This window comes from Panthera tigris, chromosome A3, assembly GCF_018350195.1.
Source record: "Panthera tigris isolate Pti1 chromosome A3, P.tigris_Pti1_mat1.1, whole genome shotgun sequence".
Taxonomy (NCBI): domain Eukaryota; kingdom Metazoa; phylum Chordata; class Mammalia; order Carnivora; family Felidae; genus Panthera; species Panthera tigris.
In genome coordinates, this window is record NC_056662.1 from 103,853,466 (window position 1) to 103,870,312 (window position 16,847).

At 43.8% G+C, this 16,847-nt stretch overlaps 1 protein-coding gene across 1 annotated transcript in view; it reads left to right on the top strand.

The window, feature by feature from the left end:
- The window catches only part of ZNF2 (zinc finger protein 2), a 36,671-nt gene that overhangs the window by 18,782 nt on the left and 1,042 nt on the right, over nucleotides 1–16,847 (top strand). The window contains exons 6-11 of the mRNA XM_042979847.1: nucleotides 3,539–3,664; nucleotides 6,221–6,325; nucleotides 8,120–8,204; nucleotides 9,222–9,348; nucleotides 11,577–11,690; nucleotides 12,913–14,434. Coding sequence (XP_042835781.1) covers nucleotides 3,539–3,664; nucleotides 6,221–6,325; nucleotides 8,120–8,204; nucleotides 9,222–9,348; nucleotides 11,577–11,690; nucleotides 12,913–13,973 — 1,618 coding nt within the window. The 3' untranslated portion in view covers nucleotides 13,974–14,434. The remainder of the gene's footprint in view (nucleotides 1–3,538; nucleotides 3,665–6,220; nucleotides 6,326–8,119; nucleotides 8,205–9,221; nucleotides 9,349–11,576; nucleotides 11,691–12,912; nucleotides 14,435–16,847) is intronic.

Genomic DNA, 16,847 nt, shown 5'->3' on the forward strand with positions numbered 1-16,847 from the left:
TCGTACAGCACAGTTTCAGATAGCCATCAGGGGTTTTTATAGGTAACAGATAAAGGGACTATTTTGAGTTTTTTTTTATTTTTAAACTTTTTTTAATGTTTGTTTTTGAGAGAGAGACACACACAGCTTGAGCGGGGGAGGGGCAGAGAGAGAGAGAGAGAGACAGAGAGACAACCTGAAAACCTGAAACAGGTTCTAGGCTCTGAGCTGTCAGCACAGAGCCCAACACAGGGCTCAAACCCATGAACCGTGAGATCGTGACCTGAGCCAAAGTCAGATGCCTAACCGACTTAGCCATCCAGGCGCCTCTGAATTTTTTTTTTTAATGTTTCTTTATTTTTGAGACAGAGAGAGACTGAGCATGAGTGGGGGAGGGACAGAGAGGGGGAGACACAGAATCTGAAGCAGGCTCCTGGATGTGAGCTGTCAGCACAGAGCCTGACGCAGAGCTTGAACCCACCAGCCGTGAGATCATGACCTGAGCCAAAGTCAGAGGCTTAACCGACTGAGCCACCCACGCACTCCAGGGGTTATTTTGATCATTGGAGATGTTTGAGGGGTGCTTGTTTCTGGTCCTGTGGTAAGCACTCTGCACCTGCAGAAAGAAGTCTTTTGCTTCCAGTAGGTCAAGCGTTTGGGTGAGGTCCAAGCCTGGGAAGCCTGTTGTTACCATCCCTCGGGCACATTTTTTCTTTTAATAGATCTCAAAACAGCTGCTTGGATCTTTGTGTGCCTGACTCCTTTGTTCTGAGTTGGATCTTTTGTTATCTCAGGTAGGGAAGAGATGTTACTTATGAACCTCTAACAACCCAATCAGGATATATGGAAGAGGAAATATCTAAGGTTGCCAGTTGTGAAAGATAAACGATCCTTCGTGTGATCATCACCTCTTTCTGAGAAGGATATTAAAATCCATTTATTATGATTCTAGAGGGAGGAAAATATTCTATTAGAATGGGCAAAGCATGAATGGGTGCTGGCAATGGATGTGCCCAGTGGAAACTACTGGAGCTCCCCCACCACTCCAAAACTGTCAATATAAAACAGTGAGGAAAATTAAAGGCATGACAATAAAGTTGGAGGACCTGGGAGTGATTTGTCCCACCATTTCCTTTCTGATTCCTTGACTTGTCTGGTGAAAAAGCTAGATCCTAGAAGTTAACTATCTCTGATAGCTCACTAGAAAAGCTAATGAAGAAGAGTCAACTGTAGCTTGTTTTGTGCTTCCCCTTGTTTCTATATTGGAAGATGGCTGTCAGTTGCCTCTTGACGGATATGTAGCCATTGATCCTGTCAACACATTCTTTTCTATACCCATTAAATTGATCCACTAATAGCAGTGTAAATTTAACTTCACTTAACAAACTAGCAATTTGCTTTTATTGTCCTGCCACTGGGATAATTCATTATTTTTGCATTATACCATAATCTGATAGAGCAAGATTTAAATAATTAAAATACTGATGTTAGTCATTACACTAATGACATTATCTGTTAAATAAGGGAAGGAGAAAAAGCCAATAAACAGTGTGTAATTAAGTTGGTCACTGCCGTGGCAACTGAGGTTCAGTCCCGCTGGGACCTGGGGAGTCATGTTGAATGAGCCTCAGGATTATCTGCCCTTGAAGTGGGGAGCATTTATCTACTGGCTCCCGTCCCCCATTGGTTAAGTGTTGCTGCATGAACATCAAGGCTTGCTGTAGTCATCCCCTGTGGCAGAGTCAGAGAGTAACTCCAGGGAGGAAAGTGAAAAGTGTGGGGTACGACCGAGGCAAGGGGTTATCTGATTATGTTTGTGCAAATGTGGTTGCTGCAGCATGGCTGGGGTAAAATTTGGGCCAAGAGAATATGAGGTAGTGTACCCAGGGTGTTTGGCATAAGGGTAGAGAGTGAGTCCATTTGAATATAATGAGCTTGAGATGTTTGTGAAATATCCAGACATATGTAGGAATGTTCTGCAGGCAGACTGAACCTGAAAAGAGTGATTTCATATATATGGATGATACCTGAAACCATATAGGTGGTGGGAAATAGCTTATGAAGGTAGAGTGTTGGAAGAGACTAGGATCTAGGATAGGTCCTTGAAGAACACAGATTTAATGGGCATGAAAAGAGGAAGAGTCCATAAAAGAAGAGACTAGGTAGGTAAGAGAAACACTAGGTGAGAGCAGGTTAACAGGAAAGACTTTCAAGAAAGGGAATAGTCAAAAAGTGTTCAATGTTGTCAAGTGGTCAAGAAAACCAAAGCATTAAGGGTGCCTGGGTGGCTCAGTCGGTTGAGCATCCGACTTCAGCTCAGGTCATGATCTCACAGCTCGTGAGTTTGAGCCCCGCCTCGGGCTCGGTGCTAACATAACAGCTCAGGGCCTGGAGCCTGCTTCGGATTCTGTGTCTCCCTCTCTCTCTGCCCCTAACCCACTCGCATTCTGTCTCTGTCTCTCTCAAAAATAAATAAACATCAAAAAAAAAAGAAAACCAAAGCATTACCCACCCCCACCCCCTGATTTGTCGGTAACCTGGATGGTGGCGCCAAAGCCATATTGGAACAAATTTGGTTAAGGAATGGGTGGAGAGGAAGGTAAACATAGCAAGTATCTTCAATGCTGAGTAGTTTCGCTTTGATAAAAAGGAGAGGTTAAGATTGGTAGCTGGAGGGGGATGTGAAACGAAGAGAATATTTCTTTTAAAATGTAAGAGATGTAAAAAAAAAATGTAAAAAATGAAAGAGATGTAAAAAAAAAAAAGATGTGAACATGTATCAGGATGCCTTCGGGCACAGCAGATAGAAAATGCTTCCTCAACTTGCTTAAGCCTCAAGGGACTTTATTAACTAACATAATTACAAAGCCCAGATGTATCTCTGTTTATTGTTCTAATTGGAGAGGGCAGTAGAATGAACGTGAAGAAAGGCAAATTTGTATTTCTGATTACAGGCAAGTATGGGAATTCTCTCTCAAGCTTTCTCCGCTCCACCCCCACTCGGAAAGCGAGGGAGATGAAGCAGCAGGTGCCTGAAGAGAGTAGAGGTTGCAAATATCCTCCTGGATAGAAAACTGCCTAAGAAACAGAGGCATCCTTGGTAGGGGTCCGCCTGGGGCAAGCGAACAGGGAGGGCTAGGAGACAGCCTTGGTTCTTCACTTTTTTTTTTTTTTACTACATTTTCTTTCTTTTTTACTACATTTACTACATTTCTTCCCTTCATTTTTACTACAAGTGTCACCTTTCCACCTTTTGTTTTTTTTTTTTTCGTTTTTTTTTTTTAATATATTTTTTTTTATTATTAACGTTTTTAATTTATTTTTGGGACAGAGAGAGACAGAGCATGAACGGGGGAGGGGCAGAGAGAGAGGGAGACACAGAATCGGAAACAGGCTCCAGGCTCCGAGCCATCAGCCCAGAGCCTGACGCGGGGCTCGAACTCACGGACCGCGAGATCGTGACCTGGCTGAAGTCGGACGCTTAACCGACTGCGCCACCCAGGCGCCCCACCTTTCCACCTTTTGAATGACGCGCGCGACTACCCCTGTTGTCCCTCAGGAGGCGGGGCCTCCGAAAACCCGCCCCGAGGCCTTCTGGGAATCGTAGTTTTCCGAGGGCACTTTGCGCAGGCGCTCTGTGGTCCTTGCTCCTCGTGGGGCCGCCGGGAGCCGGTTGGCGCCCAAGGTGAGGACCAGGGGTTGGGTGTGGTGGGAGCCGTGGCTGCGGCGAGAGGAAGGTGTTGAAGAACGGGCAGGGAAGGAAGTTGGGCTGCGAGGCGCGGTGACGTGAGGGTGGAACCGAAATGGGGTGTTTGGAACTATCCTTGGCCGCTGCTCCCAGGCTGACCTTGATCCGACCTGCAGCGGGGAAGGGGAGGAGGCGCCAGCTGCAGGCCCGGCGCGACTCAGGGTGACGACATGGGTGCGAGGTGAAGTGAGACGTCGGTAGCCTGGCCCCGCAGTGTGAGATGACGTGCGCTGGGTGCGCAGGGCCGCTCTCCGCAGTGTGTATCCGCCGGGTAGAATGGCGCATTTCCTCCCGAGGCGGTCCTTCCCCTGCTTGGGAAGTGCTGGGGGCTCAGTACACCAGGATTGAACTGACTGCGCTGAATCCTGCTGGTCCATCCTTCCCGGAAAGCCCCTCAATTACTCATTTCTCTCGGTTCCCTGGGCCAGGGTTTCAACCCCTTGCACCCGGCTTCTTGGAGCTGTCCAGTGGCGCTCCCTCTTTGAGAGCCGCTTTCCAACACCAACTAGACTTTCTTGCAAAACTTGGTATTTCAATTAGTCTGCAAAGATTTCTGGAGTACTAAGTATGTGGAAGTAGCTTTCTTAGTGTGAGGAAAGCAAGATTTGACTCCCAAGATTTACCTACTTGGAAAGATAAAGATACAAATAACTGTAGTATAAGATAGTATACACTAGGTGATTGAATCAGAAATCTGAGCGTTCAAAGAAGGTAATGACCCTGAGTCTTTGTTTTGTGATGTGGATCAATTTGGTTATGGATTGGAAAAGAGTTTATAGGTTTGGCTGGAAACATCCACAGCTTATTTTAATGATACTGGCAGGCATCTTAAGATTAATGCCACCCTTTTGGTTCTGTGAGCCACACTGGGTGCTGTGTCCTCTATGTACCCCCAGGACTCAAAAGAGCTCTTAAGAGGAGAGGTCTGGTAGCAGAACGTGAACAATGAAACCTCAGGTAAGAAGGTAGAAGATTGGTTTTGCTCCCTGTCTTAGGTCTCTTTGGGTTGCAAACTGCAGAAACCCCGCTCAAACTAGTAGAAGGGGGATTCATTTTGAGGATGCTTGGTTAGGTCACGGAACCCAAGGAAAAAGACTGCGGTGTGCTTGTAAACTGGAACTGGGGACAGAACAAAAAAAATCAGGACCCTCTCTTAACCCCTTGCCTTTACTTCTGTTTGGACTTATGTTTTATATTTCCCTGTCACTGCTGACTGGCTTTTTCTGCTCTCAGATGGCATGACAAAATGTGACTGTCAAGGGCTCCCAGGTTTTCATGCCCTCAAGGGGAGCCTCATGAGAGGCTGACCTCTTTTTCTTGGTTCCACTTCCAGAATGCCAGGGGAAGGACTAATTGGTTCAGATGCCAGTCAGCTTTGGCCAGGAAATAGAGACCGTTTTTAGTAATGTGTGGATGTGAATAAAGATATTGCCTTGAAAAGTGTGAAGTGTTGGCAGAGCTCCAGAGACAGAACAGTAGATGCTTCTTGTTGCCTGCCACTCACCTTGAAATACGACTACTAAGAAAACCACTCTATAAAGAGTGGTAGGCCTGTCCTGGCCATAGTTCATGTCTCAGACTGCTCTTCATTGTGCTCCTTGGCAATGGCAGAGTGGGCAAGAGGTGGAAACGTGATCTAAGGTCATTAGCCTCTCAATGGCTAACAACCACAAAGGTCTTGAGAGTTCTAAGTAGGAGACACAGAGACCATGGCCACTTAATTGTGGGTGTTAGAGCAATCAACTCAGGAGGGCTGGGAGTTAAAGACCTTATTGAACCTTGTCTGTACAGGGGAGAATGTTCCGAGAACATTCCTCTGAGAACTCAGAACATTCTCTTGGGGGATGAAGAGGTGCAAGACCCATGTAGCCCTTGGTGTCTTGGTTCCAGCACCATTCTCATTTGTGGTCACCTCCAGGCACATGTCAGATGGCCTGCGTACACAGAAATTATCAATGTAATCTTGCTGTTGGCCATTCTAAATGTCCAAGATGGTATATCCAGGTCCTCTATCAAGATACGTTGCTCTATCTTGATCTCAAGAGCAAGAGATAAAGATGTATGGCACCATCATTATCCTTCAGTATCCAGCAGGATACACAAGTCTATTCATGAAAAAAAAAAATCTGATTGGTAGTGGATCACCATCATAATTGGAGTCCAGAAGATAGTGCCAAATGTGACTTATCCTACTGGTTTGTATGGATTATATTACATAGAGTCAGCCTTGGATGAGTACTATTGGGTCCCTTTACCCTCTTTCTTTTTCTAGTCTTTTGCCCTCCCTACTGGATACCGACTACATTTTTAACAGTCTTTGTAATAAAACCCTGAGAGAATGTTATTCTGGCATTCCCTGTGGACAGGGAAGTTTGGGGAGATCGTTGTTCCCGGCTCTACTCCTGGAAGGATTTTTCAGATCCTCTGAATAAAGCTTCTGTTAGGTAAATGAATCTTTTTCTTGAGAATAGTATTACCTCTCCTGTCTTCCAGTTGCTGTTATGTCACAGAGTGTCTCCATATCAGGCCCAAAGATCAGAAGGCCTGGAGAGAAGAGGACGGAGATTCTTCCTCCTGTTTCGGACATATAGTTACACTGTACGGTCTGCCTTGATACTTGACTGCTGGGCTTTTAAGATTCACCCCTCCTTCTTGCCCTTGTGTCTCACACCTGGACAAGCTGATAAGGAAGTCTGAATGCTCTCTCCTTGGGCATTGGCGGGGGATTCCAATCACACAAGCCCCTTCCTGTGGGCATGTGGGCACGCTCACCCTGGCCCTGCACCCTAACCACAATAAAGACCAGGCTGGTCTCCTTTCCTCCTTTCCTCCTCTTCTCTAGAGCCATTTTGGACCTATTGAGAGACCGGCTCTGCTCTCTCCAGAGACCTCCATGACATAAGTAATAAACCTTTTTATATACCTGGTCTGTGTTTGTGCGTGTGGCATCATCATTCTCAATATTGAAACCAAACTTCGCGTGGGGTCTGTCTCTGCAGGTGACCATTGCACTCTGGACACCCTAGCTCTCTAGCTAATCCTTTATTTCCCATGGGCTTCTGTGATGCCAGCCCGTGCTGTAGGGGCAGCGGTCAGTCAGTCCATCCCGGTTGGTCCTGCTGCCCCTTTTGCTGGAGAAGCAATTGTATTCAGTTCTGGACTGAATTGAATAGCTGGGTATCATTTTGCATATAGCCTCCTAGTTCTATGGAAACTTTAAAAATGACTGTAACAGGGGCCTCTGGCTGGCTCAGTCAGAGGAGCATGCGACTCTTGATCTCAGGGTCATGCGTTCAAGCCCCACGTTGGGTATAGAGATTACTAAATAATAAACTTAAAAAAATGGACTCTAACAAAAAAAAGATGACCCTGAAGAAACTGGCTGGAATTTCTAGCATTTGGTGTTTGACTCCATTTCTTGTGTTGTTGTTGTTGCTGTTGTTGTTTAATTTTTTTTTTTAAGTTTGTTTCTTTTTGAGAGAAAGAGCACAAGCATGTGCGTGTGAGTGGGGAAGGGGCAGAGAAAGAGGGAGAGAGAGAGAATCCCAATCAGGCTCTGCACTGTCAGTGCTGAGCCTGACTCAGGACTCAATCTCAGGAACTGTGAGATCATGACCTGAGCTGAAATCGAGGGTTGAATGCTTAACCAACTGAGCCACCCAGGTGCCCCTGACTCCATTTCTTGATGGGATAGGACCCAGTCACTTCTTGAACCTCTACTTGGGACCTTTGGCAATCAGGAAAGAATTAGGACAGGAGGCCAGTGCTCTTCATCCCAGTAGGGGACAGATGTCATGAGGCCTAGATGCTGTTTAATTACAGTATCCTTATAATGTCCATTGTATCCTAAAAATAACACCGTAGCTTGCTTGAACATATTTCTGGCCCTTAGAACTAAACGAAACTTGACTAATAGCACTAATACACGAATTTGCTTTTGCTTTTTTATTCTTGACCATATAGGCTCCACATTAGCCTTTAAAAAAAATGGTAGTATAAGCATCCCTCTGGTCATCTTGAATTTAAAAGTCAGATTGAGTTATTTATTAAGTTGCCTATTTATGTCAAAATACTACAGAGCACAATGCTTATTATAGATTTATAAAACGGAGTAAAAATTGACTTCATTGTAAACTATTTGATTTTTAATAGTTTTCTGATATGGGAACAGAGCTCTGTTCCCAGGAAGCTGCTAACTCAGGAACAGAGTTGTGGCACTATCCGTAATTTCCATCTCCTGGGAAAGGGTGAATTTACTTCCAGGCTTGCTTTGCTCTTAGTGGGGTATTGAGCGTAAGGACTGTTTCACACCTAATGGATATGTAGAGGTTTTTAGTCTGGGTCAGATAACTATGAAATGGGAGTGGTCTCTTTTCATGTTTCCTTCTCTAGCTCTGCCAACTCTGACCTGGGCCTTTTCCAAGAGGACATAGTAGAGGAGAGAATGGCAGCTGTACCTCTAACAGCCAGATGGCAGGTGAGTTGGATTCTCTTCAGTCCGGAGCTTCCTTGCCAGCCTTGAGATTGGTCCCATTTTGGTAGAAGTGGTGCTCTGTAGAAAAGACTAGTACCCTTTCTGGCTTCAGATTCTCTCCCTTCTCACCATACAACAAAGCTGTAGGGATCTTCCTTCTAAAGTTTTTTGTTTTTTTTTCTTTAACATTTATTCATTTTTGAGATTGCGAGAGGCAGAGCATGAGCAGCGGAGGGGCAGAGAGAGAGACACAGAATTGGAAGCAGGCTCCAGGCTCTGAGCTGTCAGCACAGAGCCCGATGCGGGGCTCGAACTCACAGACCATGAGATCATGACCTGAGCTGAAGTCGGACGCTCAACCACTGAGCCACCCAGGTGCCCTGGGATCTTCCTTCTAGATGGCCCTTCATAAGGCCTTGATGACCAGCCCCGTCCTGTGTTTTGTAATGGTGGGGAAGCAGAGAATTGAGGCAGTTCTGCCCTTAGCAATGGCTCAGGGAGTGCTTAGAGAACTTTCATGAGAATATAAAACTTCTGAATCCTCTAGTCTGGAATATTATCTTCCTTTCAAAGGGACACCATATTTTTTATCCTTTTTCTTCAGTTTTAGCTCTTACAAGTATCCTCTGTTCTTTGTACACTCATCATGGGTCTTCCCTTGACTTGAGAACCTGTTGTTCAAACTGAGATCTCATGGATCCATGAGTGTTAGAGCTGAAACGGAATTTAAAGATCATCTAATCTAATTCTTTAATTGATAGTTTAAAAAATTGAGGCCAGTAACAGTGTCCCTGAAGTTTGGAGGCTCTGTCACGGATATGATGACAAGAGGCCATCACCAAGAGTTTCATGCCTCAGGTCACAGACCTGCACCTCTTACTTAAAATATCCAGTGCCCTTACATCATCAGAACAATTTCTTTTTTATTCCGTATGTCTTCCAGTGCTGTAGTCTTTACTCTTCCTCAGTGAGACATAAAAGAAGACACGTAGGTGAGTAAGAACATGTTTGTCTTTTCAGAAGTCACTCAAGTTTAAGGATGTGGCTGTGAAGTTCTCAAAGGATGAGTGGAAGCAGCTGGTCCCTACTCAGAGGGCTCTTTACAGGGAGGTGATGCTGGAGAATTATCAGGGTTTTGTTTCTTTGGGTAAGTATGACTTTCTTCAAAGACTCAGAATCTGCCATTGGGTGTGTGTGTAGAGAATATGTCCCCCCTTTTTTTAAAGTTTATTTATTTATTTTTGACAGAGGGGAGAGGGAGAGGGAGAGAGAGAGAGAAGGAGAGAGAGAGAATCCCAAGCAGGTTCTATGCTCAGTGTGGAACCCAACATGGGGCTCAATCTCACTGTTGTGAGATCATGACCTGAACCAAAATCAAGAGTCGGACGCTTAACTGACTGAGCCACCCAGGTGTCCCTGGCCCTTCTTTACTTACTGGGGCAGAATTGTACATCTTTAGGTAGATCCCTAGCAAAGGTACAAGTGGTTTGTGAATTTATTTACCTTTCGTTGTTTGCTTGTATTTAACTCATGGCTGTCAGTACTATCAGTAAATGGTCCTTTTGATTTGGATAGAGTCTGAAGGATAAGTGAAGTTTGGTCTGAGACTCTAGCTTTAAGCAAAAAATTGTGTCATATAAAATGGAAAATGGGTACCCCTTTTTCTGGGGATTGTCCTAAGGGGGAAAAATCAGATAAATGTTTATCCCTGTTTTGGCTAAAATTGTGAAACAATGGAAACAGCACAGGTACTTGGTAGTAGGGATTTAGGTAAATAAACCATTGTACATCCATAATGGGCTATAGTATAGGATGGGCCTTGACCATGAATGATATTTATAGAGAAAGATATTAGTTAGGTTTATAGAGAAAGATATAGTTAGAAAGATATTAATGATATATTGTTAAGTGATAAAAGCAGGCTACAAAATGATTGGAACTTGAGTACATTCACAACATATATCTATATGCATAGAAAAAGTGGAAGAATCTACACCAAAATTTTACCCCTAATTGTCTTTGACTAGTAGACTTACAAGTGACTTTTTCTCTTTTTTATATTTCTTAATGGTCTACAATGAACATTACATATTTTTTTAACGTTTATTTATTTTGAGAGAGAGAGCATGAGCAGGGGAGGGGCAGAGAGAGAGGGAGAGAAAGAGAATCCCAAGCAGGCTATGTGCTGTCAGCATATAGCCCCTCATGGGCTCGATCCCATGAATGGTAAAATCATGACCTAAGCCGAAATCAAGAGTCAGGCGCTTAACCAACTGAGCCACCCAGGTGCCCTGAACATAACATATTAAAAAAAAATTTTTTTTTAACATTTATTCATTTTTGAGAGACAGAAAGAGAGCATGAGCGGGGAAGGGGCAGAGAAAGAGGGAGAAACAGAATCTGAAGCAGGCCCCAGGCTCCGAGCTGTCAGTGCAGAGCCCAACATGGGGCTCAAACTCACGGAGTGTGAGATCATGACCTGAGCTGAAGTCAGACGCTTAACCGACTGAGCTACCCAGGCGCCCTGAGGAAACATTTTTAAATGCATAGAGTGATTTACATCATATTTAGTATGGTGGGTACCTCAGTAGGGAAAGGGAGAGGGGATGAAGGAGGGGCTTCAATTTTAGTGTTAATATTAAGTTAGATGGTGGGTTCGTAGCTTTTTGTTTTGGTCTTTATGCTTTTTGTATGTCTTAAACATTTAGTATTGCATTTTAAAACATAAATATAGAAAATTTATGTATGTCACCATATAAATTTATATTATATAACATTTATAAATGTCATTACTTTAAATCATCAAAAACCAAAGACATTATAATTCATTTTTTAAGGATTTCTAAAAAATTGTTCACTGATATTTTTAGTTTTAAGTGTTTAGTATTAACTGCACATAAGTTGAGTCATATTTCTTAAACTATTCCAGTTTGATTTGTTAGTTGCTTCAAATTCAGTATAATTGCACGGAAGTATAATTAAAGGATACAAATCTATTCTTTAAGAAACTACAAAAGAAGATGGGGTAGCTTCTTCACCTTAGTTCCTTGAGGTGCAGAACCTTCTCCATATTCCACTTCTCTAAACTAAGAATTTTCCCTCAACTCTTAATACTAGTTCCATCTTGGGGAGGTGCCTCCTACATCAGAGAAAAATTAGTGAACTACTTCAATAGATCTAATTCAGATTCTCTAGAAAGTCAGTACCGACTTCCCTTTAGAGAAGAAGAATTAGCATCTTATTTTAGAAATTAGCATATGATTTTTGGATACTGCCATTTTCCTATCTAGAGAATAAGGGGATTTTATTAAACCCTGGGATGGTTGTGAATTTCCATCCCAAACAGCCATTTCTCATTTTGTCCTTTGTGAGCAGGACTTCTAGTTCCTAAACCTGATGTGATTTTCCAGTTGAAAAGAGGTGAAGAGCCATGGACACTTGATTTTCAGGAAGATGAAGAAAGAGAAGCCCCAGGAAGTACTTATTTAGGTATGTGTAAACTAGGCAGATAGGATTTCGATAGACAGTTCACTTGCAGAGACCATTCCTCAGGACCTCTTAGGCCTGTGGAGATGTTCACTGCTTTTGTCTGGAACACTCATTCCCCCAGATAGTCATGTGGCTTTCCTGTCACCCTTTTCAAGTTTTTGCTCAAATGTGCTGCCTTCTCAGTCAGGCCTGCCCTGATGACCCTATCTTTTTTTTCTTTTTTCTTTTTTTTTTTTTTTTTTTTTAAGATGTTCAACATCATCAGTCTTTTTTTTTTTTAATGTTTATTTATTTTTGAGACAGAGAGAGGCAGAGCATGAACGGGGGAGGATGACCCTATCTTTAATTGCAATCTCTCCATCACCTTCCCCCTCCCCAGCCCCTGCACTATCTAGCTCTCTTCCCAGTCTGTCTTCCTAACGTACTGTATTTTTTTACTTCTTTATTTTGTTCACTGTCTGTCCATACCTGCCCACTAATTAAAATGTAAACTCCATCAGAGGTTTTGTATCGTTCACTACTGTATCCCCAACGTTTTGAATAGTACCTGGTACATCGCACGCACTCAGGTATTTATCAGATGAATGAACAGGTAGCAAGGGGGTTGGGGGAAGGTTGAGACCTATTTATAATGAACTCTGATAACACTTTTTTTATCTTTCCTACTTATCCTTTACCATATCTCCTTCCTCTTCCTTTAAAAACCGTTCAGTAGTCACTGACAGTTCACTTTCTCAGGTCCAGGCCGGCCTCTCCACTTACCCTCTGCTGTTTAAACTCATTGACCTGTAATAAACTGCCTAGTCATTTCCATGCTTCTTTGTGCATAGCCTATTTTTCTGCACTCTGTGGTGTTTTATTTGTTTTTTTCTTTGTCTCCTGTCGTGTTGAATATAAGCATCATGAGGGCAGGGACCATGTCTGTCTTGTTCATTAGAGTCCCAGTGACTTCTATTGTGCCTCCCACTTTGTAGGCACCTAGAAAATATATAATGAACGAATAACAGAAACTTGTTTAGTGGGCGAAATGACCACCTTCCACTTCCATCTCTGTTCCTCTGTTTTCCTCTGCCATTTTTCAGCCTCTCTCTGATGCTTTGCTTTTGAGGAGTTACAATAAACCAGGAAGTATTTTATATTCATTCTTTTCTGAACAAAGATAATGTTCTCTTTTTCACTAGCACTAAGACCCAGTCATATCTATATTTTCTATTTGTTTCAGACCAGAATGCTAGACTTGAGAGCTGGGACTCAACTAAAAGCCAGGATATTTCTAAAAAAGGAAAGTTGCAAAAGACACTAATGGAAAAACTCAGAAAAGATGGTCCTCTGGGTCCTGCACTTGGCTCAGAAAACCTCAGGGGCACAAAGAAAGAACATCTATCGGGGGAGATTTTGAAGAAATCCTCCCCCAAGGAGAAGGACTCCAGGCAAAGATCCACTCTTGCCAAGAAAACCAACAGTAAGGGGAGAAACCTTGAATGCAGCATATGTGGGAAGACCTTATATAACCACTTATCCCTCACTCGCCATCAAAGGACTCACACCGGAGAGAAGCCCTACAACTGTAAAGAATGCGGGAAAGCCTTCAGCTATAGAAGTAGTCTTAAGAAACATCTGATGTCTCACACTGGGAAGAGCCCCTTTGAATGCAACGAATGTGGGAAAACTTTCTATGACCGATTAACCCTTACTGAACACCAGCGAACTCATACCGGAGAGAAGCCCTTTAAATGTAACGAATGTGGCAAGGCTTTCTTTGTCCGCTCATCTTTTACTCGCCATCGGAGAATTCATACTGGAGAAAGTCCTTATGAGTGCACAGAATGTGGGAAATCCTTTAGCCAGAAGAGCATCCTCGCTCGCCACAAGCTCACTCACACTGGAGAGCGGCCTTATGAATGCAAGGGCTGTGGCAAAGCCCTGTTTGACCGCTCCTCCCTCATTCGCCACCGGAGAGCACACACTGGAGAGACCCCTTTTGAATGTAATGAGTGTGGGAAAGTTTTCTTTGACCGCTCGTCCCTTAATCAGCATCAGAAAATTCATAGCGGAGACAAGCCCTATGAGTGCACTGAATGTGGGAAAGCCTTCCTTCAGAAAAGACGACTTACTCAGCATCAGAGAGTGCACACTGGAGAAAAGCCCTACGAGTGCAGCGTGTGTGGGAAGGTGTTCAGTTGTAAGTCATCTATCATCCAACATCAGCGACGTTATGCCAGGCAGCCGTCAGAATGTCACAGAGGTGCTCCAGCCCGGCAGGGGGCCCCCACAGAGACTTAAGATGCTTTTATGCAAGATAATGAAGATTTGTGTTTGAGCACCTTCTAACTACCGCATATTCTCATGTCTCCATTTGGTACTAGAGGCTCAATAAATAGTCTTAATGGACCGTGCCATAGACTTCCACTGGGATGCCTCATACTTAATATAATACCCCGAGGATCCCCAAATTGGTCAGAAGCTCTCCAATCAATATGTTTTGTAAGTGTTTGAAGGGGACCCAGAGATAAGCATTGTATGTTTGTATTTATTTATTTATTTATGTATTTATGTATAATTAATTAATTTTTTTAATTTCTAGACCACTTCATAAGAACAGGAACTATTTCATACCTGTGAGCTGCTGTGTCCTCAGTGTGATGCCTGCCACTTATTATATATTTTCTCAATGAATGAATACCTGTCTAGTCATGAGAACTTGAGTCCTCAATCAAAAGCACTTTCCAGAACTAGAGACTTCAGTAAGAAAATTAACATGAAGCTAATACATCTGTAGGACTGTAAATACCTTCATGATAATTGTGCTATTAGCTCTTAATCTACTGTTCTTTGAGGTTCCTGGAGTCCTGGTTTGGGTATGCCCTGTTCTTCACTAGGGACATCATCCAGCATCAGTTGGCTCTTCTGAACTTTGGCTCTTCTGCCCTCTAACCTGACCCTGAACTTTGGCTCTTCTGCCCTCTAACCTGACCTTTGGTCTCTAGTAGACTAACCCATCACCCTTGTTTCCAGGTTAGCGGTTGTGTTTTTGTGTTACATGTGTTTAGTCTCATTGCTAACTAAAATTCCTTAGTGTAGCTCTGCCATTCCATCCATATTTTGACATAACACCTTCCCTTTCTCACAATGTATTCGTGTATAAATGCTGAAGGGAAAGAATATTTATGCCGAAAGTTCTCAGTCCAGTTGCAAGCCAGCTACAGCCATGGCAGCTGGGTGGGGTTCCAGGCTGAAGAAGTCAGCCACAGTGAACCAGGAGATGGCGCTATGTCTAATCTCAAAGAATATCACAAAGCAAAGTTAACTCCAGGCCTAGGTCATCCATGAGCAGTCCTCCTTTAGTACCAAACAGCAGACATGAGGCTGTAGCTGAGAGCCGGGCCACCGGGTCTATGAGACATGATGTCCTTCTTGCCCTCAACATCAGTATCTGTGAAACCAAAATGCAGACTGTCCTATCCACGCCTACACAGTGGAGGCAGAGATTGACTTCCTCACACCTACATCCTGGGAATTCCTGCTTAGTAATAAAGCAGTAATTCCCTGGAGCAGCTGAGAGAACATGAACACCAAGATGAGGACAGGTTCCTCATGTCTAGGTGTGTTTTTTAAAAAGCACAGTTCTTTCCTTTTCTTTTCTTTTCTTTTTTCTTTTTTAAAATTTTTTCAATGTTTTCATTTTATTAAAAAAAAATTTTTTTTTAAGGTTTATTTATTTTTGACAGAGAGAGAGAGAGAAAGAGCATGAGCGGGGGAGGGGCAGAGAGAGAGGGAGACACAGAATCCGAAGCAGGCTCCAGGCTCTGAGCTGTCAGCACAGAGCCCGATGCAGGGCTCGAACTCACAGACCGTGAGGTCATGACCTGAGCCAAAGTTGGACACTCAACCGACTGAGCCACACAGGCGCCCCTCATTTTATTTTTTAGAGAGACAGAATGCAAGCGGGGGCAGAGGGAGGGGGAGACACAGAATCCAAAGCAGGCTCCAGGCCCTGAGCTGTCAGCACAGAGCCTGACGCAGGGTTCGAAGTCACGAACCGTGAGATCATGACCTGAGCCGAAGTCGGGTGCTTAACAGACTGAACCACCCAGGTGCCCCCAGTTCTTTTCTTTTCTTTTTCTTTTCTTTTTTTTTTTTTTTAAATTTATTTTTGGGACAGAGAGAGACAGAGCATGAACGGGGGAGGGGCAGAGAGAGAGGGAGACACAGAATCGGAAACAGGCTCCAGGCTCCGAGCCATCAGCCCAGAGCCTGACGCGGGGCTCGAACTCACGGACCACGAGATCATGACCTGGCTGAAGTCGGACGCTTAACCGACTGCGCCACCCAGGCGCCCCACTTTTCTTTTTTTTTTAAGTAGGCTCCACACCCAATGTCAGGCTTGAACTCACAACCCCAAGATGAGAGTTGCACACTTGGGGTGCCTGGGTGGCTCAGTCAGTCAAGCGTCTGGCTCTTGGTTTTGGCTCAGGTCATGATCTCCCAGTTCGTGAGTTTGAGCCCTGCATCAAGCTCCGTGCTGACAGTGCAAAGCCTGCTTGGGATTCTCTCTCTTTCCCCCTCTCTGCCCCTCCCCTGATTGCGCGCTCTCTCTCTCTCTCTCTCACTCAAATAAATAAACTTAAAAAAAAAAAAAAGAGTCACATACTCCAAGAGTCACACCAAATAAGCCAGCGAGGCGCCCCTATTTTAATTTCTTGTACCATATTGGCATTACAATCGATGAAGGATAGAGAATGAGCATGACGCTCTCTTCTTTCATCTTGTTAATGGGCAGGAACCTGGGACCTTGGAAAGGACAAATGGAGTTAATAGTGAAGCCCAATAGCAGAGGCCACAAAAAAATCAGTCCCCATGATGATCAAAGATCTCATGTCCAACCTGCTAAGCATGCCATAAGTATCCTGTAAAGATGTGGATTCCTTTCCTTCCCTTCACACATGTGTCTAAAACCTATGCAAAGTCTGCAGAAGAGGCAATTGACCAAATAAACTAGGATCAACTTATTGAGCCACTTTGTAGAACCTCATGATTAAGCAACCTTGCAATAGCTAGTGTTGATAATAAGCATTAACTAATGCTTACTGTGGCAGAAGCCGTTAGTTGCCTAAGTTGTAGGTGTACTTTTTTTCGTTCTTAACAATAGGAAATCCA